General features: G+C 42.6%; 2 protein-coding genes across 3 annotated transcripts in view; one reads left to right on the top strand and one right to left on the bottom strand.

Moving 5' to 3' along the window:
* aebp1b (AE binding protein 1b) lies at positions 1-25794 on the top strand. 2 transcript variants are annotated; one of them, XM_047381529.1, is made up of 23 exons: positions 1-160; positions 279-765; positions 3305-3472; positions 3560-3619; positions 10005-10334; positions 10646-10720; positions 11225-11290; positions 12655-12738; positions 14852-14923; positions 15023-15132; positions 15396-15535; positions 15623-15707; positions 15788-15932; positions 16001-16089; positions 16604-16727; positions 18176-18372; positions 18501-18677; positions 18861-19024; positions 19173-19576; positions 20362-20501; positions 22154-22253; positions 22352-22518; positions 25058-25794. In XM_047381529.1, the coding sequence occupies exons 2-23, from the start codon at positions 525-527 to the stop codon at positions 25400-25402; spliced, it is 3483 nt and encodes a 1160-aa protein (XP_047237485.1). In that variant the 5' UTR covers positions 1-160; positions 279-524; the 3' UTR covers positions 25403-25794. The 2 variants fall into 2 exon arrangements, with proteins under 2 accessions (XP_047237485.1, XP_047237486.1); XM_047381530.1 differs by having other exon boundaries at positions 3563-3619.
* The window catches only part of pold2 (polymerase (DNA directed), delta 2, regulatory subunit), a 5207-nt gene continuing 3008 nt past the window's right edge, over positions 25607-27805 (bottom strand). The window contains exons 6-11 of the mRNA XM_047381532.1: positions 27567-27765; positions 27340-27420; positions 26778-26935; positions 26560-26687; positions 26370-26471; positions 25607-26082 (exon numbers count right to left, since the gene is read on the bottom strand). Of these exons, the coding sequence (XP_047237488.1) occupies positions 25922-26082; positions 26370-26471; positions 26560-26687; positions 26778-26935; positions 27340-27420; positions 27567-27765 (829 nt within the window). The 3' untranslated portion in view covers positions 25607-25921. The remainder of the gene's footprint in view (positions 26083-26369; positions 26472-26559; positions 26688-26777; positions 26936-27339; positions 27421-27566; positions 27766-27805) is intronic.

Genomic DNA, 27805 nt, shown 5'->3' on the forward strand with positions numbered 1-27805 from the left:
CTCTCTCCTGACAGCTGAGGAATTCAACAGGACTTGCAGACATAAAGCAGACGGCTTCTACTTAAAACCAGGAGTATCAAACCCAGTGTTCTTGGGCCCCACCTGCCCTGCCCCACAATCTGAGGTCTTAGCGCTACATCTGTTGTGACTCGTCCTGCAGGTGAAGGGGATCCTCTGGCCTTGTTTTTGTTTTTTCAGCTGACCAAATAGGAGTCCTGTCTATTCATTTGAGTGCTTTGCTTTAAGTCTTTCTCTCTTTTTCTCTTTTGTTTCTGCAGACTTCCCCCTTCCTGCCTTTTCCTCCCCTTTCCCCCTCCGTCGCTGTCTAGCCCAGTCTCAGCCCAGCTGACATGACACACTGTGGATGTGGGTACGTGTGGAGCTGAATGAGGAGACCTCCCTGCTGGAGTAAAACTTTGGAACACATTGAAAAGAGGCTGATAGCTGAAGCTTCTGGAGGATAAATTGGAGTCAGCTGACAAAGAGACGTATAAACTCCAAAACCAAAGGATTTTTTAGCAGATATGAAAAGCCAAACCGTGACTGTGTCTGTGGCTCTGCTGGCCCTTTGCTGCCTGCTGATTCCCAGAGGAGGGAGGAGTGCCGGGGGAATAGTTTCTCTCCTGCAGGAGAAGCAGACAGGGGATCAGCTGCGAGACAAGTCCCTGGATGACCCAGAGAGCGAGCAAGATCTTGCAGTGAACCCACACCCACTTAGAGGCAGCCTCAAGGCCAAGCGAGAGACAGAAGGGACCTCACAGGCAGGTAAGCTAAGTGAAGTTTGCTTGTCACAGACAAAACAATAAAACTGTGAGGTAAACAGTGTCTTGCAAACTGTTCATATACCTTGAACTAATTCACATGTTAAACATATTATCATATTAAAACCACAAAATTCAATTAATTTTAGCAAGACTTAATATAACGGATCATAAATAAAAATAAATAAAATTATCAAAAAATTCAATTCAATTCAATTCAAAGATACTTCACTGAGGGGAAATTAGAATTCCAGTACAACCCATCCAAAAGGGAGACGGGTCACCGAGGCTTTGCTGCCCACTCACAGGCGCTGCCCTTAATGTGGCATGCATTCAATCTACTCAATCAAAACTCTGTAGATCCACCTTCTGCTGCAGTTACAGCTGGGAGTCTTTTGAGGTGTGTCTCTGACAGCTTTGCACATTTAGAGACCGAACGTTTGCTCATTCTTCTTTGCAAAATAGCTTAACCTTCAAGATTAGATGGAGGTCATCTGTGAACAACAATTTTTTAATTTTGCCACAGATTTGGATTAAGTTCTCTGGCTGCACGTTTGGGGTCATTGTCCGGTTGGAATGTAAACGTCTGCATCCACCATCAAGAATTTTGCTGCCTCTAACAGGTTATCAGGATTGCCCTGTATTTAGCTCCAACTGTCTTCACTTCAGTTTTGATCAGCTTCCCTGTCCCTGTTGAAGAAAAGAATTCCCACAGCACCATGCTGCCACCACCCTGTTTGTACTGTTCAGATGCCGTGTTCAGGGTGATATGCAGTTTTACTTTCCTCCACATAACGTTCTGCATGTCTCATCTGAACAGAGAACCTTGTTCAGCATGCTTGATGTGTTCCCTACATGACTTGTGGCAAACAGCGCACATGACCTTTCATGGTTTTGGTTTAGTAATGCCTTCCTTCTTGCCACTTTCCCATAGCTAAGTTCCCAAAGCTCAAAGTTCAAAATTGTGGAGTACTAAACTAAACGTTGTGTTCACAACATGAGGGAGTCACAGCTCCCACCTGAGCTATAAATCTCTGCAGTTCCTCCAGAGATACCATGGGCCTTTTAGCTGCTTTCTTGAATAATCCTTTCCTTGCCTGGCCTCTCATTTTAGGTGGATGGCCGTGTCTTGCTAGGTTGCTGTTGTTCCATACTCTTTCATTTTCTGATTATAGATTGAGCAGGACTCTGTGAGATGTTCAAAGTTTAGGATATTGTTCTTTTTTCTAACTCTTCTCCACAACTTTCTCCCTGACCTGTCTGCTGTGTTCATTGGTCTTGATGATGCTCGCTGTTCACTAATGCTCTCTAACAAACCTCTGAGGCCTTCGCAGAACATATTCTTGTATATACTGATATTAAATTACACAAAAGTGGAGTTTATTTACAAATAATGTAACCTCTGAAGACAGTTGATTGTGCTTGAATTCATTTGGAGGTATCCGAATAAATAGGACTAAACAGACATGCATCTTCATCATTATTTCCCTTCCACTTTACAATTAGGTGCTACTAAAATTCCAGTAAACACACCTAGTATCAAATAGTGTAAATTTTTGTGGAAAGGATTAGGTGACATAAATACTTTCGCAAGGCACTGTAGTCTGAGTAAGAAAGAGAAATTACAGACATAAACCTAGCGTAAATCAGCATTTGATGAGCTCCAGCTGGAAAGAGAAAGTCTAGATGTTCACCTGCCCACCACCAGTTCATTTATTTAGATCACACCAGATGCCAGATAAACTTAGTGCTGGCCCATTGGATTTGGTTTGTTTTGAAGATGCTGATCTATTCCAAGCCCCCAAGTAGCCCTGGAAGATTATGTTGCTTTCCATTTGCCTCGGAACTCGGAACAAGGAAATCGGAGTGACATAATCTCCGAGGTGATTTCTTTCCAGTTTCCCGCTTGTTTGAAAGTCGGAAAATACATGGAATCTTCATTGCTCGTACATGCCCACTGTTACAATGTGTTGACCCCGGCATTATTTTCATGCACTTTATCAAAGGCCTTGTTTCTGGAGCTTCCTTGTTGACAATAACAAACATGAGATCAAATCAGCTGTTTAATGAACTTGGCTGAAGATGCTGAGGTGAGAATTGTGTGTTTAGTGAGTATGCTGACGGATTTAGCATAATTGAAACTGAGCCAATGGTACACAGCTAATGGAAAAAGAAAGCTGTGTTTTCCATGAAAGCTTAGCTGAGTTTCAGACACCCTCAAAAGGTAATAATGATGAATCTCAAGAAACCACTGAAACAAATCCAGCTGTCTTGTTTCTTCCTAACAGCACTGTTTCACAGGCTAGAAGTTAGATAAGAAATACTTTGCTCCCAGATGATGCAATAGTATAAACTTTAAGAGTACAAAAAAAATTTTACTTTCTTGAATCATAGTTTGGATGATATCAGATGTGCGTTTGTCAGCTTGTAAGATGCAGTTATTTTGAATTCGGGTCAGACTACTCTTGGTTTCCAGAGCAGGATTTAGAAAAAAAATGATCTTTTGGTGAATATTTGCTCTGACTACTTCTCCTCTCCTCCAGGCATTTTGAGCAGGCTAAGAAGAGCACCGGAGGAAGACAAAAAGAAGAAGAAGGACAAAAAGAAGAACAAAGAACCAAAGGATCCGAACGCCACCAAAAAGCCTAAAGCTGACAGGAAGGGAAAGAAGAAAGACAGGCAGACAACAACCCTCCCACCCACCACAACAAGTGAGGAAATAAACATAGCAGTCATCTTTGATCTGAACTCATTTTGACTTGGAGGAGTTTTGCTGACCTGGTCTGTCATTCTTCCAGCAGTTCCAACAGAACCCCCCACTGAGCCCCACGCTGAGCCTGACTACTATCCTGATTCTGGTTAGCATCATATTTAACATTTTAATTATTGCTCTGACTTTAAATTTCACCACGTTTAGGCAAATAGCTTTTCTCTTGCAGCCACTTCCTTATGAAGATTAACACACAACTAATTTACTTGAATTGCCTGTTCTCTTGTCTGTCCCATTTTGAATAGAAAAATTACCCTCCGTTTTATATTACATTTAAACTTCACAAAAGCAAGTAATAACGGTATACTAGTGAAAGGTTCCTCGACATATAGGTCATCTTAAAACATAACATAAAAATTGCCTTAGGTACATATATTTTAAGGGAGTTGTAAGAGGCCTCACCAGTTTTTGTGCTGGTAATTCGGTTAAAAACAATGTTTTCCCTTTTGTCCACTGAATAAATGTACTCAAATTAAACGTCGGAGTTTTATGCTAAGTCTTTATGCTACTACAATAAAAGAGGCTTGCCTTTTTATTCTAGTCAAATGGTCCAGTGCTTCTAAATGAATTGTAGGGGTAAAAAACGGGATCTGCAGGATTAGACACAGGGAATGTTAAAGCATGACATAAAAAAAAGAAAATCCAAAAAAGGATTCTGTGTGGAATCATTAAAAATGTGTCTCACATTGTACTATTGGTTCTGTGATTCTGGTCCAGCCCAGAAAAGGCCAGGTGGAAATGGATTTTACCCAAAAGGTTTAGATCCATTCTCTCAGATCAAATAAACAGATTTGCCTAATTTCCACAAGGCAGAAACATAGTAAGCAAATAGACGCTGGTTCACAATCAACAAACATGACTAACAAACAAAACTAGACTATTTAGCCCAGGATGTATATTGATCTGGTCAGTTAAGAATTAGAGGCCGTTGTTAATCAACGTGTTTTGGTGTTAATGAAATTAATATCTGGTGCACTAAACGGCCAAATATGAGACAACCCCAAAACAGGAATTGTTTTGCAGGTGGAGGCCACAGACACTTTTTCCCTCCTCATTTTTTTGACTTTTGCATTTGACCAGGGTCAGTGTCACTACTAGTAGCATGTGGCAAAACCTGGGTCCTACAGGGGTTGCACAGGCCGTCCAACTCCTCCAGGATGGCACATCAATACATGCCATTGCCTACGTCTCTCAGCACAGTCTCAAGAGCATGGAGGAGATTCCAGGAGGATGACATTTACTGTTGAAGAGATGGACAGGGCCGTAGGAGGTCCTTGACTCATCAGTAGGACCGGTATCTGCTCCTTTGTACAAGGAGGAACAGAAGTACTGTCAGAGTCCTAAAAAGTGACCTCCAGTGGGCCACTGGCATGAATGTCTCTGGCTAAACCATTAGAAACAGACGTCCTCTAGTAGGCACAGTGAAAGAGACAGGAGAAGCTGTAATGAACGTTACGCTGCCTGCAACATTGTTCAGCATGATCGGTTTGGTGGTGGGTCAGCGGTGGTCTGAGGAGTCATATCCATGGAGGGATGCACAGACCTGTACAGGATAAAAGATGCCGCCCTGACTGCCATTAGGTATCGGAATCAAATCCTTAGACCTATTGTTAGACCCTTCACTGGTGCAGTGGGACCTCAGTTCCTCCTGGTGCATGATAATACTCGGCCTCATGTGATAAGAGTATGCAGGCAGTTCCTGGAGGATGAATGAATAGAACATTTGGTTCCAATAGAACATCTGTTGGACATCATGTTTAGGTCCGTCCGACGCCACCAAGTTGCACCTCAGACTGTCCAAGAGCTCAGTGATGCCCTGGTCAGGCTCTAGGAGGAAATACCCTGTGACACCATCCGTCATATTAAAAGAAGCATGCCCCGACATTGTCAGGCTGCATGCAAGCACAGTGGGGCCATACAAACTACTGAGGACTACTACGAATTGCTGCAGTGACATTTCAACAAATTGGACTTGCCGGCTGCATTGGTTGTTCGGTTAAAATTTCTCTGTGACTTTGGATTAAACCCTCTGTGGGTTGATATTTTGCATTTTCATAAAATAATGTGGCATACTTTTGTTCCTAACACATTACCCATTCCATATCAGTATGCATATCCAGCATGATTTATTTTTCCAACTGACATCTGTTGTGTTTTCAAAGTGTTTGAGTTTGAGAAGGGTATAGTAAAAAAAAATACTATTTTTAAACTGTGAACACAGTTTAACAGGTGAGGAAATATTGTTCTTAAAAAAATTAGCAGTTGATATTTGGCTTTAAATTAAAGACCAACAGGGCCTTTATGCACAGTCCCAACATATTCAATATATTAAGAGCACAAAATACCTTCTGTCCACTACACTACTAACCTCACTTATATTTAGTTCCAAAATGGCATGGGCTGGTAGGACATAACCTTGTGCAAAATACCATGGTTTCACTTTATTTACAAAAAAAAAGTTTATAATAATGTAGAATCTCTAACTGGTTTTATTTAACACTGAAAAGTAACATTTGTTCCCAGAGGAACTAAAATAACAGAACGTTTTGATTATCTACAAAGTTTCAGTAGTGGTTTTCAGCTGCTTATTATGCAGAATATTTTAATGTTCTGCTCTTTATTGAGTAATTCATGTATAACAAGCTAATGTTAGTTGCTTAATTAGATAGGCTGCCTGCTCCTGTAGCTGGTAAGCTCAACAGACATAGCTTGCCAACTGCAGTTTCAAAGCAATGTTGTCTTAATAAGAGTGATAGGTGCTGCCTCTTTGGTTTCAGAATCAGAATCAGAATCAGAAAAGCTTTATTGCCAAGTACGTTTTTGGACATACAAGGAATTTGTTTTGGCGTAGTCGGTGCAATACAGTACAAATTAAACAGTACAAACATATCTACAATATAATATAAATATAAGTGCACAGTTTTAAGTGAGTGAGAGTAAATATAGAGCAGTATAAGATGCAAGAGCAATACAACAGTGCAGGTGATCATTGTGCAAGTAAAGCAGTGCAAGTAAGCAGGAGTCCAAGCTGAGCGTTAATGTAACGCATAGAGTTACAGGTTACAGGTGTCCTGTCAGCAAAAAAAAGGGGGGGTGTGGGGTAAAGGGAGAGTGTCAGGGTGGTTTCCGGGCTTTGTTAACCAGGCTGGTGGCAGATGGGAAAAAACTGTTCTTGTGGCGTGAGGTTTTGGTCCGGATGGACCGCAGCCTCCTGCCAGAGGGGAGAGTCTCAAAGAGTCTGTGACCGGGGTGGGAGGGATCAGCCAGAATCTTCCCTGCCCGCTTCAGGGTCCTGGAGGTGTACAGTTCCTGGAGCGACAGTAGACTGCAGCCAATCACCTTCTCAGCAGACCGAATGACACGCTGCAGCCTGCCCTTATCCTTGGCTGTAGCAGCGGCGTACCAGATGGTGATGGAGGAGGTGAGGATGGACTCAATGATGGCTGTATAGAATTGCACCATCATAGTCTTTGGCAGGTTGAATTTCTTCAGCTGCCGCAGGAAGAACATCCTCTGCTGGGCTTTCTTGATGAGGGAGCTGATGTTTGGCTCCCACTTGAGATCCTGGGAGATGATGGTTCCCAGGAAGCGGAAAGATTCCACAGTGTCAATTGTGGAGTCACAGAGGGTGATGGGGGCAGGTGGGGCTGGGTTCTGCCTGAAGTTCACAACCATCTCCACTGTCTTTAGAGCGTTGAGCTCAAGGCTGTTCTGGCTGCACCAGTCCAACAGATGGTCCACCTCCCATCTGTATGCGGACTCGTCACCATCAGAGATGAGTCCGATCAGGGTGGTGTCGTCCGCAAACTTCAGAAGCTTGACAGACTGGTGACTGGAGGTGCAGCTGTTGGTGTACAGGGAGAAGAGCAGAGGAGAGAGAACACAGCCTTGGGGGGAACCGGTGCTGATGGTCAGGGAGTCAGAGACGTGCTTCCCCAGCCTCACGCGCTGCTTCCTGTCAGACAGGAAGTCAGTGATCCACCTGCAGGTGGAGTCGGGCACACTCAGCTGGGAGAGCTTCTCCTGTAGCAGAACTGGGACGATGGTGTTGAAGGCAGAGCTGAAATCCACAAACAGGATCCTGGCGTAGGTTCCTGTGGAGTCCAGGTGCCGGAGGATGAAGTGAAGGGCTAGGTTGACTGCATCATCTACAGACCTGTTGGCTCTGTAGGCAAACTGCAGGGGGTCAAGGAGGGGGTCGGTGATGTCTTTTAGGTGTGAGAGCACAAGGCGCTCAAAGGACTTCATCACCACAGAGGTCAGGGCGACGGGTCTGAAGTCATTAAGCCCTGTGGTCCTTGGCTTCTTGGGAACAGGGACGATGGTGGAGGACTTGAAGCAGGCTGGCACATGACATGTCTCCAGTGAGGTGTTAAAAATGTCTGTGAAGACTGGAGACAGCTGATCAGCGCAGTGCTTCAGGCTGGCCGGTGAGACAGAATCCGGACCAGCAGCTTTCCGGGGGTTCTGTCTCCTGAAGAGTTTGTTGACGTCCCTCTCCTGGATGGAAAGAGCCGTCCTCGGCGTGGGTAGGGGGCTGGTGGGGGGGAACTTCAGGGTGGGGGTTGGAGGTGCCAAGGCCCCTCTTGAGGTTGGGGAGGTGGGGGTGGTGGATTGTGGCTGCAGCTGTTGGGGGGCGTCGTGGGAGATGGTTGCAGGACTGTCCCTTTGTCTTTCAAAGCGGCAGTAGAACTCGTTCAGGTCGTTGGCGAGGCGTCGGTCGTTGATGGAGTGGGGGGCTTTCGGCTTGTAGTTGGTGATTTGCTTGAGCCCTTTCCAGACAGACGCAGAGTCGTTGGCTGAGAACTGGTTTTGGAGCTTCTCAGAGTACAGTCGTTTGGCCTCTTTCACTGCCTTGCCAAACTTGTACTTAGCCTCTCTGTATATGTCTTTGTCCCCACTCCTGAAGGCCTCTTCCTTATCCAGTCTTAACCTTCTGAGTTTAGCTGTAAACCAGGGTTTGTCGTTGTTGTAACTCACCCTGGTGCATGATGGTACACAGCTGTCCTCACAGAAGCTGATGTAGGAAGTCACAGCCTCTGTGTACTCGTCCAGACTGTTGGTAGTAGTCCTGAACACATCCCAGTCTGTACAGCCTAAACACGCCTGGAGATTCTCCACAGCCTCACTGCTCCACTTCCTTGTCGTCCTCACAACAGGTTTGCAGAGCTTAAGTTTGTGCCTGTATGCAGGAATCAGGTGGACCATGATGTGGTCGGATTGGCCCAGTGCAGCACGTGGGACGGCGTGATAAGCGTCTCTGATGGTGGTGTAACAGTGATCCAGAATGTTGTCCTCTCTGGTCGGACAATTTAAAAACTGTCTGTATTTGGGGAGTTCGTGGGTCAGATTACCTTTGTTAAAGTCACCAGCGACGATAACTAAGGAGTCCGGGTTGGTCCGCTCCACACTCAGTATCTGGTCGGCGAGCATGCGCTGTGCGACCTACACGTCAGCTTGCGGCGGGATGTAAACACCGACCAGGATGAACGAAGCGAACTCACGGGGGGAATAGAAAGGCTTACAGTTTATGATGAAGGATTCCAGGTCTGGAGAACAGTGCTGCTGAATCACTGTCACGTCGTTGCACCAACCACTGTTGAGGTAAAAACAGATTCCTCCACCTTTCGCTTTGCCGGAGAGTTCCGTGTCTCTGTCCGCTCTGTAGAGCTGGAATCCTGCCAGCTGCAGCGCAGAGTCCGGTATTAATCCACACAGCCACGTCTCCGTGAAGCACAAAACTGCCGATGAATAAAAGTCCATGTTTTTCCCCAACAACAGTTGTAGTTCCTCCATTTTGTTGGGAAGTGAGCGCACGTTAGAGAGAAATATTCCAGGTAACGGTGTTCGTAGTCCACGCTGGCGAAGTCGTACCAGCACCCCAGCCCGTTTCCCTCTCTTCCGGCGTTTCACCGCGTGAACAAAGGTGAGCGCACCTTTGACCAGAATGTCCAAATATTCCAGAGCAGTAGGCAGAAATGTTGGAAATAACTCCTCTGGTGTAGTAGCCCTGATGTTCATGAGTTCTTCTCTGGTGAGAGAGCTCCGGGTACCATCACAGAAGACCGTTTTAAAGCAAAAAACAAAACAAAACAATGCGCACCAACACGCCGAGGCGACCATCTGCGGCGCCATCTTTCCATACTGTAATTGTCTTTTGTGAGGGAAAATATTTTCAAACAGATACATTTGTCTTTCTTGCAAGTGAGGGAAAAATGTAGAAACCTTATTTCAGCCAGCTGACTGGCAGTATACAGCAACAAGTGAGGGAGGAGGCTCGCCGCATTTCTCTTTGCTGCATACAGATAAATGGTAACGTGTTAAGGCCTTGGTATACCCCGGTACAGGTAAGTGGGCCATGCATATCTCCACATGTTTGGAATGTTGTTTTATTTAGTTTCATGGAGTTTTAAATTCCCAAGTCATTAGACAACAAAAATATCTGCATGTGAGCTTCTTCCTCTTTCTATCAGACAATGACTACTGGAAATCAGACGATGACTACTGGGGGGCTGACACAAGTCCATCTCCAAGCACTGACCCCCCACACCTATACTGGAAACCAGACGAAGGACAGCCATCTGACCCCGTGACCGACGCCTACGTTGACTACTGGAAATCGTTTGAAGAAGAGCCCTCGACTTCACCGCCCATCTTCGACTATGACTTCTGGAAGGAAGATGATAAGGAACCTTACTATACAGTGACTGATAACTATGACACCTACTGGCGGGAGGTGGACCCGACCCCCGGGGCCCCTGGGAAGGTTGTGACAGACGGCAGCGATTACTGGGATGCAACACGTATGTTTGGGACTCTGATTCCTCTTTGCTTTGTTTTCTGCAGACACAGCAATAAAAACTTTGCTGCTTTTTTGCTTCCAGCTTAGGTCAAACAGATCTTCAAGTGTATTATTTTTTCCACAGACGCTGGAATAGTTTTTGCCGCTGACACTACAGCATTATTCATTACTCTGTGTTTCCAGTATTTTGCCTCAAACTTTAGTTTTTCCGCATTTGTATTAATTCACTCTGTATTGCATTTTCTGTCAGGTTAAATAACTCTTAGTTTTACCCTTTAAACTCTTTTTCTGCTTTGTTTTTCCCTCCTGCAGTTGAGCTTCCAGATAATCTGCCAAATCCTGACCCTGAAGAGGTCAGCCCTGAGATCATAGTGGAAGCCCTCCCAGGTGACTGCTGTCACACAAGCGTCTTAGAAAATTAACATCCAATCAGAAAAAATGTGGCAAATTTTCAGTCAAGCAATTCACTAGTGAGACGTCTCCAGAAGTAGGGGGCATATGGAATATCTGTTCCTCTTGTGGCTTTCATGAGCACATGGGAACAACATTAGAGCAGTCTGTTCAACAAACTACCCTACATTTGCAGACAAGGGTGGGTGGGTTTGCTTGGATCCACTAAGTCTACCGTCTACGGTTTTGTTGTGGCATTCGAAGGAGCCCTGTCATCAGATCCCGACTAATTTATGATTCCTGTAAATGTAGATTAAAGCTTTAAAAACCTGATTATAGGCGGGTGTCGCAGAAGCAGATCTGATGTTGTGGTCGAGCAAATCGGGGCAGGGCTAATGTATAAAACTCCTAACTATGTAATCTCATAAAGTCTCACTTGTAAAGCAGCAGACGGAATAGGGTTTCTAACTTTGTTTTGATGATGTTATTGTTTTAACACAGACGAACCCACAACCTCTGCTCCCTTTGAAAGGACCTGGTATGATGATTATGATGAATACGGAATGAGTAAGTGCACATTCACAAGTCAAATATGTCCCAAACCCCACATGTTCTTTATTATGCTAAACTAAAAAAAAACTGAAGTGAATAAATCACTTGGGTGACAAACTTTCCAGATTAATACCTGGTGAACTTTTTACTGCGTTTTTTTTCCAGCTTTTAAACTTGAAAGCCATGTATTTACAGTGCCTTGTAAAAGTATTTATATCTCTTCTCACATTTTGTCACATTAAAACCACAAACATCAATTTATTTTAGTTGGTAGATCAAGACAAACAAAGTAACACATATTTGTGCAAAATGTGGTATGTGTCTGACCTTTCAACTACCTCTTTACTCTGATACCCCTAAAAAACTACTGCAACAAAAACAGCTGTTCTGTAAAGGCGACATCATTAAGATCAATGAACACAGGAAACAGGTTACAGAGAAAGCTGTGTAGAAATGTAGAGCATGTTTAGGTTATAACACAATAGCTTGGGCTTTGAACATATCATCACGCATTGTTCAGCTGTACATCTACCAAGATCTGGAAGTCTACCTATGCTGAGAGGCCAGTTAAGGAGACAGCTAACCCAGAGAAGGAGCCAAGAGACTCATCATAGCTCTGGAGGAGCAGCAGTGCTGCAGAGCTCAGCTGGGAAAATCTGTTGAAAGGACAACTATTAGTCATTAGTCACAAGCTATGAAGGGGATCAAGCAAACATGTTAAAAAAGGTGCTCTGGTGAGACAAAAACAAAATAAAACATTTTGATCTACAAGCTCAACTACTGTGTGTGGAAGAAAACTAAGATTGCTTATCCCCCTGAACACACAAGTGAAACATGGTGGTGGCAGCATCAGGCTGTGGGAAACAGGGACAGGGAAGCTGGTAGGAACTGATGGGAAGAGCTAAATACTGGGAAATGCTTGATGATATCTGTTAGAGGCTTTAAAAGAAGTGGAAGTTCACCTTCGAGCAGAACAACAACCCCTAACACACAGAGACAAAATGAAACTTTCCAGATTTTGATTTGCAAAACATTTTTCCTTCCATTTCACAATATCCAACACTTTGTTTGGTCTATCACATAAAATCCAAATAAAACCCATTTGCCACGTTACAGCTGCGAATATTGTGTTTGTAACATGCCAATTAAGAAGTGTCTGGATCATCAAGGGTCTGGATACTTTTGGAAGCTACTGGATGTCGGAAACATACATCCTCCATCTGAGAGCAACTTCAAGGAAGGACAAGCAGTCAATAACTTTGCAAAATAAAAGCTGATCCCAAATGACCTTATTCTGTTTGTTTCTAGCTCTTAAACTAGAAAGGCGTATCTTCATAGACGCCTCTAAAGTTACCAGTTGTTCTCTTTTTCTGCTGCAGGGAAAAAGGACTATGACACAGATGAAAAGTGGGTAGAGAAAGAAAGAGAAGAAGCCAAGAAAGAGAGGGAGAGGGAGGAGAGAGGTAAGAGAACCCAGATGTGGACTTACCCAAACTCTTTTGGAAATTATCTTTCTGTTCAATCACGTCAAAAAACACTGTGACCTAACAGAAATATTAACAGACAACAAAACAACACTCTAACACATTCACTGTTTTTAGTCTCATGTCTCTCAGAAGAGACAGCAGATGTTGTGAAGAGTCTTGCTTTAACTGGCACAAAAAGGACCAATGTTTATCCAGTCAAAACAGCATGGAGATTAGTCATGCTAAAAGTTCAGAAATTTTTGTGAGCTTAAGAATAAGCAAACAAATCAACGGAAAAGAAACTTCTTGGATCAGATTGGAGTTATGAAAAAAATGGCAGAGCTTTCAGATGAGAAATGTGAAAACTCAAAACATGCTCAATGCAATCAGTCTCTGCTGCCACGTGTCTGCTCTGTGCATTCAGGCTAACTGGTAGTTGGGGAGTAAAGCTTAGAGCAAATAACAGGAACAGAGTCAAAAGGCCACTTTCAGCAGGCATGGTCTGCTCCAGGGTGGATTTTTGGTAAAAAGAGTTCTAACTTAATTCAGAGCAGATGTTTCCATAATTTAATACTGTAACAATGACCCACATAGCTGAAATAACAGTGCATCGTCATGGCAAACAGCTCAGTGAGTCAAAAACAAAAATAAAGTACCTGTGTTAGAGAATCGTCTTCTACTCTTCAAGGAGGAACTAGTCCAAAGTGGTATGGGGCCCTAAACAAAATTTAATTTGGGTTGCTACAAGTAATATTCCCTTTATATCAACCATGTCCAAATAGATTAAATATTGAACAAAACCATTATTATAATTTATGAATGAAGAACACCTTTCTCTCAGGTTTTTAATGTTCTGATAGAGAAACATTATCCAGCTGTTCTGTGTATGTAAATGAGCAGACTGGGTTTATATAATACAAATGCATCTGCAGCAGCTCAAATAACCACTTGTTAAAACAAGGTATGCCAGGAACCATCTGAATCCGAACAATACAAAAACTTAAAGCTTATTAGGTACAGCAGGTGAAGACCCCATTGGGAACCGCTACTGTCGGCTAAGAACAGGAAACTGATGCTACAATTCACACAGATTCACCAAAGTTGCAAAATAACAGCTTGGGTTGGGTGAGTCCTGATTTCAGCTGCAGGATTTAGTTGGTGGGGTCAGACTTTAGCGAAAATAACATGAAAGCATGGATCCGTCCTGCATTGGATGAACACTTTAGGCTGCTGGTAGTGGTTTAATGGCGTGAGGGATATTTACCTGGCACACCTAAGCCTCTTGGTACCAACCAAGAACTATTTAAACACCACAGTCTACCTGAATGTCGTTGCTCACCATGTCCATCCCTTTATGACCTCCTTTTCTACTGATGCCTCCCTATACCAGGATAATACACCTTATTACAAAGCCCAAACCATTTCAAAGAGGTTCCCTACTAAACATGACAATGAGTGCACTGTACTCCAAACGCCAAAACAGTCTCCAGATCTCAATCCAAGAGAGCACCCTAAAGGTTGTGGTGGAACAGGAGATTCTCATTATGGATCAACAGCCGACAAATTCCTTGCAGCTGTGTGACGATTCCATATGGACCATAACCTCTGAGGAATGTTTATAAATCCTTGTTGAATTATACCATTAAAAATTAAGGAACCATTAAAGGTAAAAGGGAGTTCAACCTGGTAACAACAAGGATGTTGTAGTTTTCAGTAGTTTGTCCTTATTTCTGCAGTTTAGGTGTATGTATCAAATAGAAAGGTGGAGTGTAGAAACAATTATGCTTCTACTTAATATCAGCATTTAACTCAATCGTGAGGATCACAAGTCTTGTTATCCTTATTTTGCATATGCTTTGGCACTGTTCTGCTTGAGGTCAGGATGGCCTGAGTTTTATTAGAGCAAACTTAGACTGAAGGCCAAATCATAACATCTGGTTTTGCTTTCAAATTCCTTTCTTCTATCGGATGCCAGCTCTTCACATCCTCAAGAGGATTTTTAGCAAATAGAAGTTCCTAGATCGTTTTTGGGTAGAGAAAGACAAAAATATGTTCTGGAAAAACTGTGCAATTTATTTTTCATTCAGACTCTTCTTCTGACTCCTGATAGAACGAGCACAGAAACTGAAGGAGGCAGAGGAGCGAGCCAGGAACAGACCACGTGTTTATAAGGAGCCAAAAAGTAAGTCAGTATCCCTTCAAATCTGGAAAAGATGCTAAAAATCTGCTTTTATAATGTTTTATCTCCTTCTTTGTGTATTTGTCCTTTTACATGTGACAGAATGTCCTCCTCTGGGCATGGAGTCCCGTAAGATTGAGTCAGACCAGCTCACAGCCTCATCTATGTCTCAGTATAGGTTCTCTCCTCAGAGGGCACGCCTCAACATGCAGGTACGCAGTCAGGGCTGAAAAAGCCACAAGAGTACCCAGCAGCTCTGGAAAATACGGTTATTGCTGAGCCAGTCACTTCCATTAATCAGAGATTCCTATAAACAACCAAGTTATTAAGTCAGGAACACACTTCGGCTTGCTGATTCAAAGTTAGAAAAACATTAATTTAAATTAAATTATGCTGCATGTTTTTAGTTTAGTGCCCAAGCTGTCAATAAGTCAGATGATTCTGCAGCAGACACTCTGGTCTCTGTGGTTCCCAGGGCTCTGAGGACGAGGACAGTATGAGAGGTGGAGCGTGGTGTGCAAACTCAGAGGACAGGATCCACTGGTTTGAGATTGATGCTCGCAAGGAGACCGAGTTCACTGGAGTTATAACTCAAGGACGAGACTCCCTGAACGAGTAAAGAACGAACAAACACAGACCAGCATGAACCCTATCATCTCAGTAATAAACTCCACATGATAACCTTCCGATCTTTCATTTCAGGAGTGACTATGTGACATCCTACTTCCTGGCTTTCAGCAATGACAGCAGAGAATGGACCACCATTCATGATGGATATGCTGACTGGGTGAGTTTACCTAAATTTGTGTGGCCTCTTCCTTCTCAGCCTCTGATTCCCTGACCTAACATCTCTCCTTTCACGTCCAGCTGTTCTTTGGAAACGGCGACAAAGACACTCCTGTCATGAACCGGCTTGCGGAGCCTGTGCTCGCTCGCTACATCCGAATCATCCCTCAGAGCTGGAACGGCTCTCTGTGCATGAGGCTTGAGGTCCTCGGCTGCCCTCTGCCTGGTGAGCCTCACACCCCTCAATGTAACACGCATGGAGAGGGGTGTGGTTTAATCAGTTTTTACTCTCAGATACAGGTGATGCTCTGTACAGACAGAATGAGGTGATTCCTGTGGATTACCTGAAGTTCAAACATCACAGTTACTCAGAGATGGTTGAAGTGAGTATCCCTGAAAGGTCATCCTGACAAAGATTATCACTTTAGATTACTCTAGGTTGGACAATATTTCCAATAAATTACAGACTGTGAAAAATCTAATATTACAAATGACTGTTTAGAATGAAATATTTTTTGCATAATATATTTGATAAATTAGTATAATGAATTTGCACCTTGTCAAAAATATATTCAGCCTGTTGAATGGAGTCTCACTGCAGTGGATCACCTGACAAGATGGAAGCACCTTAAGATACTAAAGTCCACAGAGAGTGATTGAAGCAATTATAATGATGGATAAGAATGTAAGAAACGAGGGAAATACTTTTCACCTCTGATGTTTTGACTGCAGTATTCAACAATACCACAAATGCATCATTTCCTTATATTGTGCAGCCCTAATTGAAACTAACATAGCATAATCCAGTAAGGCAGTGCAGCTCTCTAATGTCTCATCTTTGATGGTCAGCTGCTTGTTGTCTAACACCTCATATGTGTTCCCTTTTGTCTCATCCAGCTCATGAAGTCTGTGCATGAGGAGTGCCCCAACATCACCAGCGTTTACAGCCTGGGCCGCAGCTCTAAAGGACAGGAAATCATGGCAATGATCATCTCTGGCAATCCCACAGAGCATGAAATAGGTGAGAATATGAGCACGACCAAGATCTGTTTCTGGTCAAAGTACATTACCTGCAAAAGTATTCAGACACTGTGGATCCTTCCACAATTTGCCACATTCAAGCTGCAAACTACACTGTGTGTTATCTGTATTTTATGTGACAGACCAGTAGAAAAGTAACCAGACCAATAGTGTCTAATTAGAAAGTAAAGGGGGAAGATTTCATTAGGTTTTCATTCTGAATAGTGTGGTGGGCATATGTATTTAGTGACCTTGATTCAATATAGATTAGATGGAGGGTGAGCAGCAGGTTCCCACAGATTCTCATTTGGATTTAGGTCTGGACTTTGACTAGGCCATTCCAGTACATGAAAATGCTTCAATCTAAATCAGGGGTCTGCAACCCACGGCTCAGGAGTCGCAATTGGATCTTTAGACCCTCCACAATGGCTCTTTATAGCTAACTAATAACTAATGTTTTTAAATGTAGATATAATAACAAATGCAACTTTTTCATGGAATAATTACATTGGATTTCCACGACAGAATGACACTAAAAGTACCAGTAATATTTTTAGATCTACTTATCCTGTAAAATATGTGCTTTTACCTTTTTAAGCTCTTTTTACTGGGGTAAATTTTACATAATTTTCCACAAATATCAAGATCCCATAAAGAACATTTATACATCTTTTTTTTTTTTGCAAAGTAGGAATTAAATTGTGTACTTTAAACATAAATTTCCTACAGTAGATAGCTGGTGGAAATTCTAAGTTGTCTTTTTTTCAAATGGCCATGTTGCATTTGCGACTCTACACAAGTTTTATTAAGCTGGACTGAAGAAAAAATGGCACTTTGGACTCTAAAGGTTGCAGACCACGGATCTAAACCATTCCTTCATATCTCTGGATCAAGACCTTAGAGGCTGAGATGCTGAGTTCCAGGGTGATGCAGAACATAATGATGACAAAGAAAACATTTGTGAGGAAAATGTTTGTTAATCCCAACCGATGATTCCTAATATTGTGGAGACCTAATCTACACCAATATTAAATCACAAATGGACTCTGAATTCTAAAGCCAATCGATTACACCAGATTTTGTTTAGGGGTGTCATATTAAAGCGGCTGAATATACGTGAATGTGCCCCACTGGTTTTAGATTTTGATTTAATTCGCTACTTTGTGTTTTTATATCACATAAAATGCTATTACAATATACTAAGATTTGTGGTTGGAATGCAAAAGAAGTTAAAAAGTTCAAATGTTATGAATTCTTGTGCATATCATTATATCTATCCTAATAGCAAAAATACCAAACATCTGTTTTAAATATTCCAGCAGTGTGAAATGTGATGGGGTAAAACTGCAGTTTCCTGATAATCTCACTGATGTTTCCTTCAAAAACCAGGTGGACGTCTGTAAATTGTGGTTAACAGACAATATCAGGTGTCCTCCCTTGTCTCCTCAGGTGAGCCGGAGTTTCGCTTCACGGCCGGCCTCCATGGAAACGAGGCAGTGGGGAGAGAGCTGATCCTGCTGCTCATGCAGTACCTGTGCAAAGAATACAAAGACAGGAACCCCAGAACCCAGCGCCTGGTGGAGGGAATCCGCATCCACCTGGTGCCCTCCCTCAACCCCGATGGGCATGAGAGAGCTTTTGAAGTGGTGAGTGGAAGAAAAGCAATCATGTGTCCCCAGTAAATATCTAGAAACAAAAAGGAATACTGACAAATCAAAGTGAGCAATTCTGGTCAGTGTGCTCATCAGGTAATCTTTCCCCTTTCCCGCTGAAGGGCTCAGAGCTGAGCAGCTGGACCACGGGACACTTTACTCAGGACGGCTTTGACATCTTCCAGAACTTTCCTGACTTGAACAACATCTTGTGGGATGCTGAGGATAAGGGCATGGTGCCTAAACTTACCCCCAACCATCATGTGCCCATGCCAGAAAACTTTGAGTCTAATTCCTTGGTAAAGAACTCCCAAATATGTCTTTAAAATGCTTGCTGTTGGGTGCAGTTGTTTTTTGGGTCTATAACACATTTGGCCTGATGCAGTGTGAATATGATGGTTATCTGGATAAATTTACCTTAAATATTTTGCATTTAGAAGATAAAGCTTTTTCTAATCTTCATCTTCCTGGTTTTGCTCCAGATTGCAGTGGAAACCAGAGCCATAATCTCCTGGATGAATAGCTATCCATTTGTGTTGGGTGCAAACTTCCAAGGCGGAGAAGCAATTGTGGCCTATCCTTATGACAGTTTACGCTTCAACAAGCCTCCCGAGAGCCAGCAAACCCGCAGCCGCAAGAAGAGACAGTATGACATTTCCTCAATAAATTTATTGCTCTCCTTCTTCACATAAACCTTTGATTCTCTGGTTGTTTTGCTTTGCAATTCTTCCTTCCTTGTCTACTACATAAGTCAGAGTTGTGTTGAAAGGCTGAACTAGCAAAATGTCCACCAGGTACGAGGATGAAGGTTTTGATGTGACCGAGTGGGGAAGGGGATACCAGGAGGAGCCAGAGGAAGATTGGAGAAGTGTAGGATATGCACAGCCGGAGGAAGAGTGGCGGGGTCATGGGTATGACCCTGGATACGACCACGGGTATGACCACGGCTACAGCCAGGGTTATGGCCACAGGGAGGAAGAGGAGGATGATAGAGGGCGGGGGGCTGGACACCAGTATGCTGAACCCGAAGACGAGCCCCGGGTAACTCCAGACGAGTCCCTGTTCAGGTGGCTGGCTGTGTCGTACGCCTCCACACACTTGACCATGACACACAACTACCATGGATCCTGCCACGGAGACACACCCGAAGGGGCGCTCGGCATGGTCAACCGGGCAAAGTGGAAGCCAGTCACTGGGAGTAAGTAAAAACCCAACCGTCTGCTTGATCTTGTAGCACACCCTGGTGGGCATAATATACAGTGCATGTTCTCAGGTTGATATGCACCATTTAGTCAAACATGAACTTCAATAACTTTTTACTCTTAATATATAGGATTTAATTAGGAGTTGGTCCACCATCTGCAACTAAAACATCTTCATATCGTTTAGGAATGCTGCCTTAAGGTTCAGGAACATGTTTATGGGAATTGTTAACGAATCGTTATACTTGGCAAAATACAGTCAGGCAAATACTGAGGAGAGGAGTAAAATATTTCACTCCAGATAGCACATCTTCATTGCTTTCGAATCCAGAGGAGGTGTTTGTATTGCACTTGGTGATATAAAGTTTGAAGGTCTGTAGCTGTTGAATCAATTTCTGCACACTAAATGCCTCAGCATCTGTTATCTGTATTCTGATTTTATACAGCCTATCACTTCATGCCTGAGTTGCAGTTGTTGTCAGTCGTTTCCCTCGCTTTAATACCACTAACAGATAACTATGAAATATTAAGTAATGTAGAAATTTTACAAATGGGCATCTTGCAAAGATGGCAACCTGGAATTCACTGAGCTCCTAAGAAAAAAAAAAAGATTGTAGAAACAGTTTGCATGTCTGGGTGCTGGATTTTATAAACGTGACCATGGAAGTGATTTGAACACCTGAATTCGATGATTTAGAATATTATTATCCTAGAACTATCCTTCCTCCCTAGGTTAGGACAAAGGAAGCATCAATACATGTACATGTGATCTTCTGTCCAGGTATGAATGACTTCAGCTATCTTCACACCAACTGCTATGAGTTGTCCATATTCCTGGGCTGTGATAAATTCCCTCATCAGAGTGAGTTGGCACAGGAGTGGGAAAAAAACAGAGAAGCAATGCTAACCTTCATGGAGCAGGTGAGTCTCAGCAATGTAACCATTCACAAAGAATCCTAAGACTAAAAGTAGCTTCTAGTGACGTCATTCTAAGAAAAATCTTAGAATTTCTCAAATTCTAAGATTTTTCCCTCAACAAGCTAAAAGTTATTTATGAAGCAACTTAGGCCTTAAGAAAGTTCCTAACGTGAAGAAATGTTAAGAGTAGTGAGGAGGACTTTTAGTGAACCTATGAGTGTCTTAAGTAGAGAAAATAACAGAAGGACAGAGAACGGAGAGATATTCTCTGTACAATAAACAGTGAGATAAAAGGAAGCTACCGGCTCGACAGCACCAGACTGGTGCTGAAAGCAGAGGAAACGACGCATTGATTTGCTGTTCCAGCAGCAGGCTCTGCTCCTCTGTTCAGTTTGGTTTTCTCCACCTTTTGTTCTCCGCTTTGTTTTAGTCGTTTTACCAAATCAAACCTCTTTATACAAGAAGTTGCCAGCATTTTACTTGTATAAAGAGGTTTGATTTGGTAAAACGACCAAAACAAAGTGGAGAAAAAAACCAAACTGGACAGAGAAGCTGTACCTGCTGTTGCCACAGCTTATAAAGATGAATAGAGGAGTGTTGAAAGGTAGATTTAGCCTCGGGATTGTGGTGCGAACAAAGAGGCAGACTTGGGAGCTCATTGCCGAGCAGATCAATGCATCGTAACCTCTGCTTTCAGCACCAGCCTGGAATGTGAGCAGCTCTGGTACCTGCTCTAATCAGAAGCTAGAGAGGAAATTGCAGTGCACCAGAGAACAACTCCACAGACAGGGAGATGTAGATGACCATTTAGGCTTAGGCTGCTGACATCTTCATGTACAATACAGCAAATACTGATTCACCTCATATCCTTCTATGTATATAGTATTTAGATTATTGTACTTTATCCTGACTAGTTTGTATTTATATATGCTTCTGTTTTGACTTTTCCCATTTTTGTTTCAAATGTTAATTTTTGAAAGCATTTCACTGTATGTTATGCAAATATTTTAATTCTTCAGTACTATGTTATTTGTACATTTTCTTCACTCTTTATTTGTGGTTATTATTGTTTTCATTTATTTATCCTTCCTCTACCTTACTAGAGGTGCATCTTTACCCTGTCCTGCAGCTGAAACTTTTTAATTTCACCCTAGAGGGATGATAAGGTTTCTCTTATCTCTATATTAATAATTGTATGATTATTATAGAAGTTTATGTGCTCATTTACCCGACTGTTTAGGGGGCGGATCCCTGCATGATCGAGCCGGTAGCGTTTAATTAATTCACGGTTGTTCGTTGCTCTGAGAATATCTCTCCTTTCTACCTGTCTTTCCACCATCTTTCCTGCTTAAGACACTCCTAGACAATCTAAATTTGATCTGGCTTGGAGAACAGCTTGCTTCAAGGCAGTTCTTGTGCTGTTATATGATATCATAAATTAGAGTTTACCAAACAATGTCCTGTGAGGGGAGGAAAGGAAGTCAACCAAAACTTAACTTTAAGAAATGTGAACCCCTTTTTGGAGAAGTTTATAATTAGTCTTTTCAGTGTGGCTGTGTGCTGATTTCCTCAGACGTTTTTGAAAAAGCAGAATTACAGCTTGCATCAACAACATTCATACTATTAAGCAGTAAGAAGACATTCCTGTTCTTCAGGTGCACCGTGGCATCAGAGGCATTGTAAAAGATCAGCAGGGGAATCCTATCGCAAACGCAACAATATCTGTGGAGGGTATAAACCATGATGTTACCACAGGTGACGACACTTCTTCCCTATTTAAACACAGTTACTGCATGTTTTTTAACTTTTAAGCTTTCAAACATGAATCTCTCCCCTTTTCTTTTTCACTGCAGCCCCAACAGGGGACTACTGGCGACTGCTGAATCCGGGGGAGTACAGAGTGACGGCAAAGGCTGAGGGCTTCTCCTCCGAGACTAAACTCTGCGTGGTGGGTTACGAGCCCGGTGCGACCAGCTGCAGCTTTAACCTGGCTAAGTCCAACTGGGATCGCATTAAACAGGTGAGACCTCACTAAATATACAGCACCTGACAAAAGTATCCACACCCCCTTGATATTTTTCCCATTTTATCACACTTCAACTATAAACTTCAATGTATTTTCTTGAGATTTTATGATAGGCCAACACAAAGCAGCACATAACTATGAAGAGTAAAGAATTGATACATGGCTTTTGAAATGTTTAAGATGTGAAAACTTCCAAACTTTGGCATGCATTTGTATTCAGACCTCTTTAATCTGATCCTCTTCAATAAAATCCAGTGAGATCCATTGGCCACAGAGGGCTGCTAGAGAACATCAGTGAACAAACAATACCATAAAATCAAGGGAACACAGCAGATAAGTCAAGGAGAAAGTTGTGGAGATGTTTGAAGCAGGGTTAGGAGATAAGAAAATACCAAACTTTGAACATCTTACTGACATAAGCTGTGAATTGGTGTTATATACAGCTGTGGTCAAAATAATGGCAGTCCAACTAGACTAACCAGATCAATCCCTGTTTGTGGTAGAAAACAAATTACCACAGAGCAAATAATTTACTGGTAGGTGTAAGTGTCATAGAAAAACAACTGGACCAACATTTATTATTTGCATCCTTCTTTTCGTGTAACTGAATAACTGATTGATGGAGCCGTATTCAAGTGTAGAAATGAGTAAAATGAGCACCATTGCTTCAAAATGGAAAGCAATACCAGAGAGACGTGGAGAAAAAAACAAAGACTACCATTTGAATGGATCGAAGGATAACCATAATGTCAGAGACTCAGCCCATTAATGATCAGAGAAGGTCTGAAGTTAAACATGATTACCACTATTAAAAAAAAGATGTGCTGAAGAGAATACAATTTGCCAAAGAATACATAAACTGGCCTAAAGAGAAATGGAGAAACATTTTGAGGATTGATGAAATATTATTGACCCCCAAACACTGAAATGAAGCTATAGTCCACTCTGAAGACAGTGAAGCATGGTGGTTCGAGCATGATGATATGGGGATGTTTCTCTTACTATGGTGTCGGGCCGCATATAAAGAATCGTGGATCAGTTTGCATATTTCAAAATACTTGAAGAAGTCATGTTGCCTTATGCCGAAGAGGAAATGCCATTGCAGTAGGTGTTTTAACAAGACAATGACCTCAAAAACACCAGAAAGTAAGCCGCATTTTGGTCCAGATCAACAAAATCACAGTTATGGGATGGCCAGCCCAATCCCCTGACCTTAGTCCAATTGAAAACCTGTGGTGTGACATTAAAAGTGCTGGGGCAAAACCAAGAACTTCAGAGTACAGTGGAATGTTGTCAAATTATCCTGGGCTGGAACAGCTTTTCACAGGTGCCAGAAGCTGGTCGACGTCATGCAACACAGATTTGAAGCAGTCCTCAGAATCTGTAGTTATACAACTAAATATTATCTTAATGATTCACAGGAATGATAAATCCCAAAGATCTTTCACGTTATACAGTAAATATTTAAATTTGTAAAGAAAAATGTGGACACTGCTATTTTGTTGAACATCCAAACGTTAATTTTTTTGTAATTTGATTAAAGAATTGATACATTTTTCTTCATGGTTTGATTTAGCGTATAATGTGCAGTGTTCCCAATGCACGGAAAAAGAAACTATTCTACGGATTTGAGTTTTACTCGCGTTTTTAAACACACCATTATTTTGAACACAACTGTAAATAAATTGAATTGAAATAAGAGCAAACTGTAGTTTCTGGGCTTACATGCAAAACACTGTGTATTGAAACGCTGACGCTGCAACATCACCCTGAACACCACCCCCCTGTGAAACATGGTGGTGGCAGCATCATGCTGTGCAGATACTCTTCATAAGGAACAGGGATGCTGGTCAGGGTTGATAGAAAAATGGATGGAACTAAATGCAGAGCAGTACCAGAAAAACCTGCGGCTCCAAAAGACTTGAGATTGGGATAGAAGTTGACCTTCAAGCAGAACAACCAGATCTACAATGACATGATTTAGATCAGGAGTGTCCAAACCCAGTTTCCAAGTAACTTGGCCTGTTTTTGATGCGTTTCTGATCCAATTATCTCCTCAGCATGGCATCGACATCTGCTGAAGCCCTGTAGCATTTTATTCATTTGGTTCGGGCGAAACACCTTTAAAGACGCAGAACGGCAACCTTTTAGAACCGACTCTGGAAACTCTGCATTCATGTGTTAGAATGGCCCAATCAAAGCCCAGACCTAAATCTGATTGAGATTCTATGGCAAGACTCAAACATTTATTAACTCACTTTGAACTGTGTTGCAAAGAATGGGAACAATTGTTTATCATTAAATGTGCAAAGCTGGTAGAGACATACCCCAAAAAGACATCTTTAATGTATGGATTTTCAGAAAACCATGTATCCTCTTCTTCTGTATCACATGCTCTTTTGTGTTTTTCTATCACATAACATCTCAATAAAAATTACATTAACGTTTGTCACTGTAAAGTGGCAAAATGTTCAAGGCACTCCAAGCAGGTCTCACAGCAATATAACAAAGGTCTGTGTCGACTTCTTCCCAGATCATGGCGCTTCACGGCAACAAGCCAATTCGACTCAGTTACGGCAACTCCAGACCACATAACCCTTCAGGCAGAATCAACCACAGAGGTGTGATGGATGGCAACAACCGTTTTTCTTCAAACTCCGGTTTAAGTCCTGAGCAAAAGAGGAGGAGGTTCAGGATTGCCCGTTTACGGCGTATTCAGCAGCAGAAGTTACTGACGTTGAGATCGACGACGTTGGCCACAACAACGACAACGACGACAGCAGCTCCAACAACGTCGTGGTACGACTCATGGCCAATAGGGGAGGGAGAATCCTTCACGCCTGGCCTGGATTATAACTACAAGATCGACGACTATTAAACCAAAACCACTCAGCTTGTTTCAGTAAACGGCCACAGGTTTTGTTATTGTAGCCCTTGTTGTCAGCCCAGTCTTTTAAATAAGACAAGCAGTGAGAATGTACATGTAGCTATGGTGAAAAAGAGTTACACATCACCTAAAAACTAACACATGCTTATAGAAAGATCTGTCCAGTTCAAAGTGTTTTTGTTCCTTTTGTAAATGTATGCTTAATGAAAATATGTTTATTGTGAACACACGTTAAAAACAAACAGTTGAATTATTTACACTGTCATCACTCATGTCAGTAACAGTTTTTACAGGATGATAAGTCGTTATTGTGTAAAAAGCAGGTCACTATGGCGGCCCGATCAAATGCACAATTCTGTCTTAATAAAACTGATGATAAACAAGTGTGTGTGTTTTATAGCACCCAGTCCTTGTCTCTGGGTTATCAGTTATACCAACTAGACCTGGACAGTGAGAAAATAAGCTTGGAACGTTTAGTCCAGCTGGTCCGAGATGGAAACAGTTCTGATGTTAATGACTGACGTTCATCTCACTTTCTTCATCTTCATCAGCGGAGAAGGCTGAGAAGAAAACCGGCTCACACTGCAGGGTGCGTAAATTGACCAGGCAGGCGGTCTGGGTGCTGCTGAAGTCTGGGATGGTAACCAAAAGGACTTCCTGACCATCAGAACCTGGCAGGAGGAGACAAAAATTAAAGACCATCCTGACAAACCTGATCATTTGTGTGGCGAGCACGTAAAATGGACAGTCACATAGGGTCCCTTCCTCTTTCTTTGGCAGCGTTTTCCAGAGTTCTCAGTATAAATACAACTATGGCAGCTATCTCTACAGTTGTCAGACTTTATATACTGAACCTGCAGGTCTGAATACAAATGTATCCTGACCTGGAAAACACGTACATTAAACCCCACATTTTTCCACGCTGTGAAGGAACCCTGCACACACATCTGTCACTAACCTTCAACGAGCTTGGACTCGAAGACTGGAGCGTTGCCACTGAAGTATACATGGGGACATTCCTCGAAGATGAAAGGGTCTCTCTGGTAAAACGGGTAGCAACCTAAAACAAAAAGAATATTGTAATTACCCCGTTATATATTTTAGATTCACAAAGCTGTACGACTTATTTCTCTCCCCTTTGAACCGACCTAGAGTATCAGGAGCCGTGGGGGCCAGGTGTCGGAGCCGGAGTGTTTCCTCTAAGATCTCCAGATGGCTGTCCATGCTGCTGTATTTCCTGATGTCACAAATGTTCTGACCTGATGTGCCCAAAAACCTTCGCAAAAAGAAACCAAACCAGATCCCAAACGTGTCGGAACAATCATTTCTAACGGGATAGAGTGTGTTCATGTAGGACACCGCCTACCTGACTCCATCAATGTTGGCTCCATATGGATTGGAGACCAGCTGCAGCGTGGGGTACACAGACGACAAAGGAAACATACATCTGTGAAGGGGCTGCTGTGGGAGGGTGTAGTTGGTGGGGTCATACTGCCCTGGCATGACATCCACTGGAACAGATGCCTAACAATGAGCAAGAGGAGATAACATGCAACATCAGATATACAATCAAACAGTAACTGGTCGAGGACGCTTTTTTTTCCAGATGTGGATCTCAGTCTTTTGGTTATTTTTACACGACCCTAATTCAGTCACAGTTATTAGAAACACGGCTGATTGCAATCTCTAAAGTTTTTTTATGATGTGTGTGGTGATTTCAATGTCTTCTAACATCGTTTACCTTTAGTGATTAAAAATACCAACCAGATGAACTGATAACAGTTACAATTTCTAATATCTACCATCACTAAACTCCTACTCATCAACCGTAATTCTCCAACCTTGCCAACTATGGCCCCCCGTTACTTTGTCCAGCAATGGCACAATAGTAAAGAGATCATTAATGCCGAAGAATGATGCAGACTCACCACCAGCTGAAGCAGCAGTTCATCAAGCAAACGCATGGCTTCCACACTGCCAGCCTGAGTCTTCTTAGTAAGATACTTGGCCTGAAAAATAATAACACAAGAAAGATTTAGATATTTATAGTTTAATATGTAAACCAGTTTACAAGAAAAAGACTTCTAGGAATTGCGCTTTTATTAGATTTTACATGAGCAGATGCCTGTAGATAAGATTGATGAGCTCTTTTCACCTTTGTTGATGCGTCTTTGTCCTGGGTGTTTTGGCTCAGGAGGTTTCCAGCCAGCAGGACCCTGGAAATCGTCGCCGCCCCGCTCTGCTCCCTCGCTTCACCAAGCTGACCGGTTACCATGTCCACCAGCAACTGCAGACCCAACATGTTGTCAGCCTGGCTGCTGCCGAGGCCTAGCCCTGAGGCCAGGAGCACAAACCTGAGCAGACAGATCAGTTAGAGCATAGGGGTCCAAAGTA

This window comes from Girardinichthys multiradiatus, chromosome 12, assembly GCF_021462225.1.
Source record: "Girardinichthys multiradiatus isolate DD_20200921_A chromosome 12, DD_fGirMul_XY1, whole genome shotgun sequence".
Taxonomy (NCBI): domain Eukaryota; kingdom Metazoa; phylum Chordata; class Actinopteri; order Cyprinodontiformes; family Goodeidae; genus Girardinichthys; species Girardinichthys multiradiatus.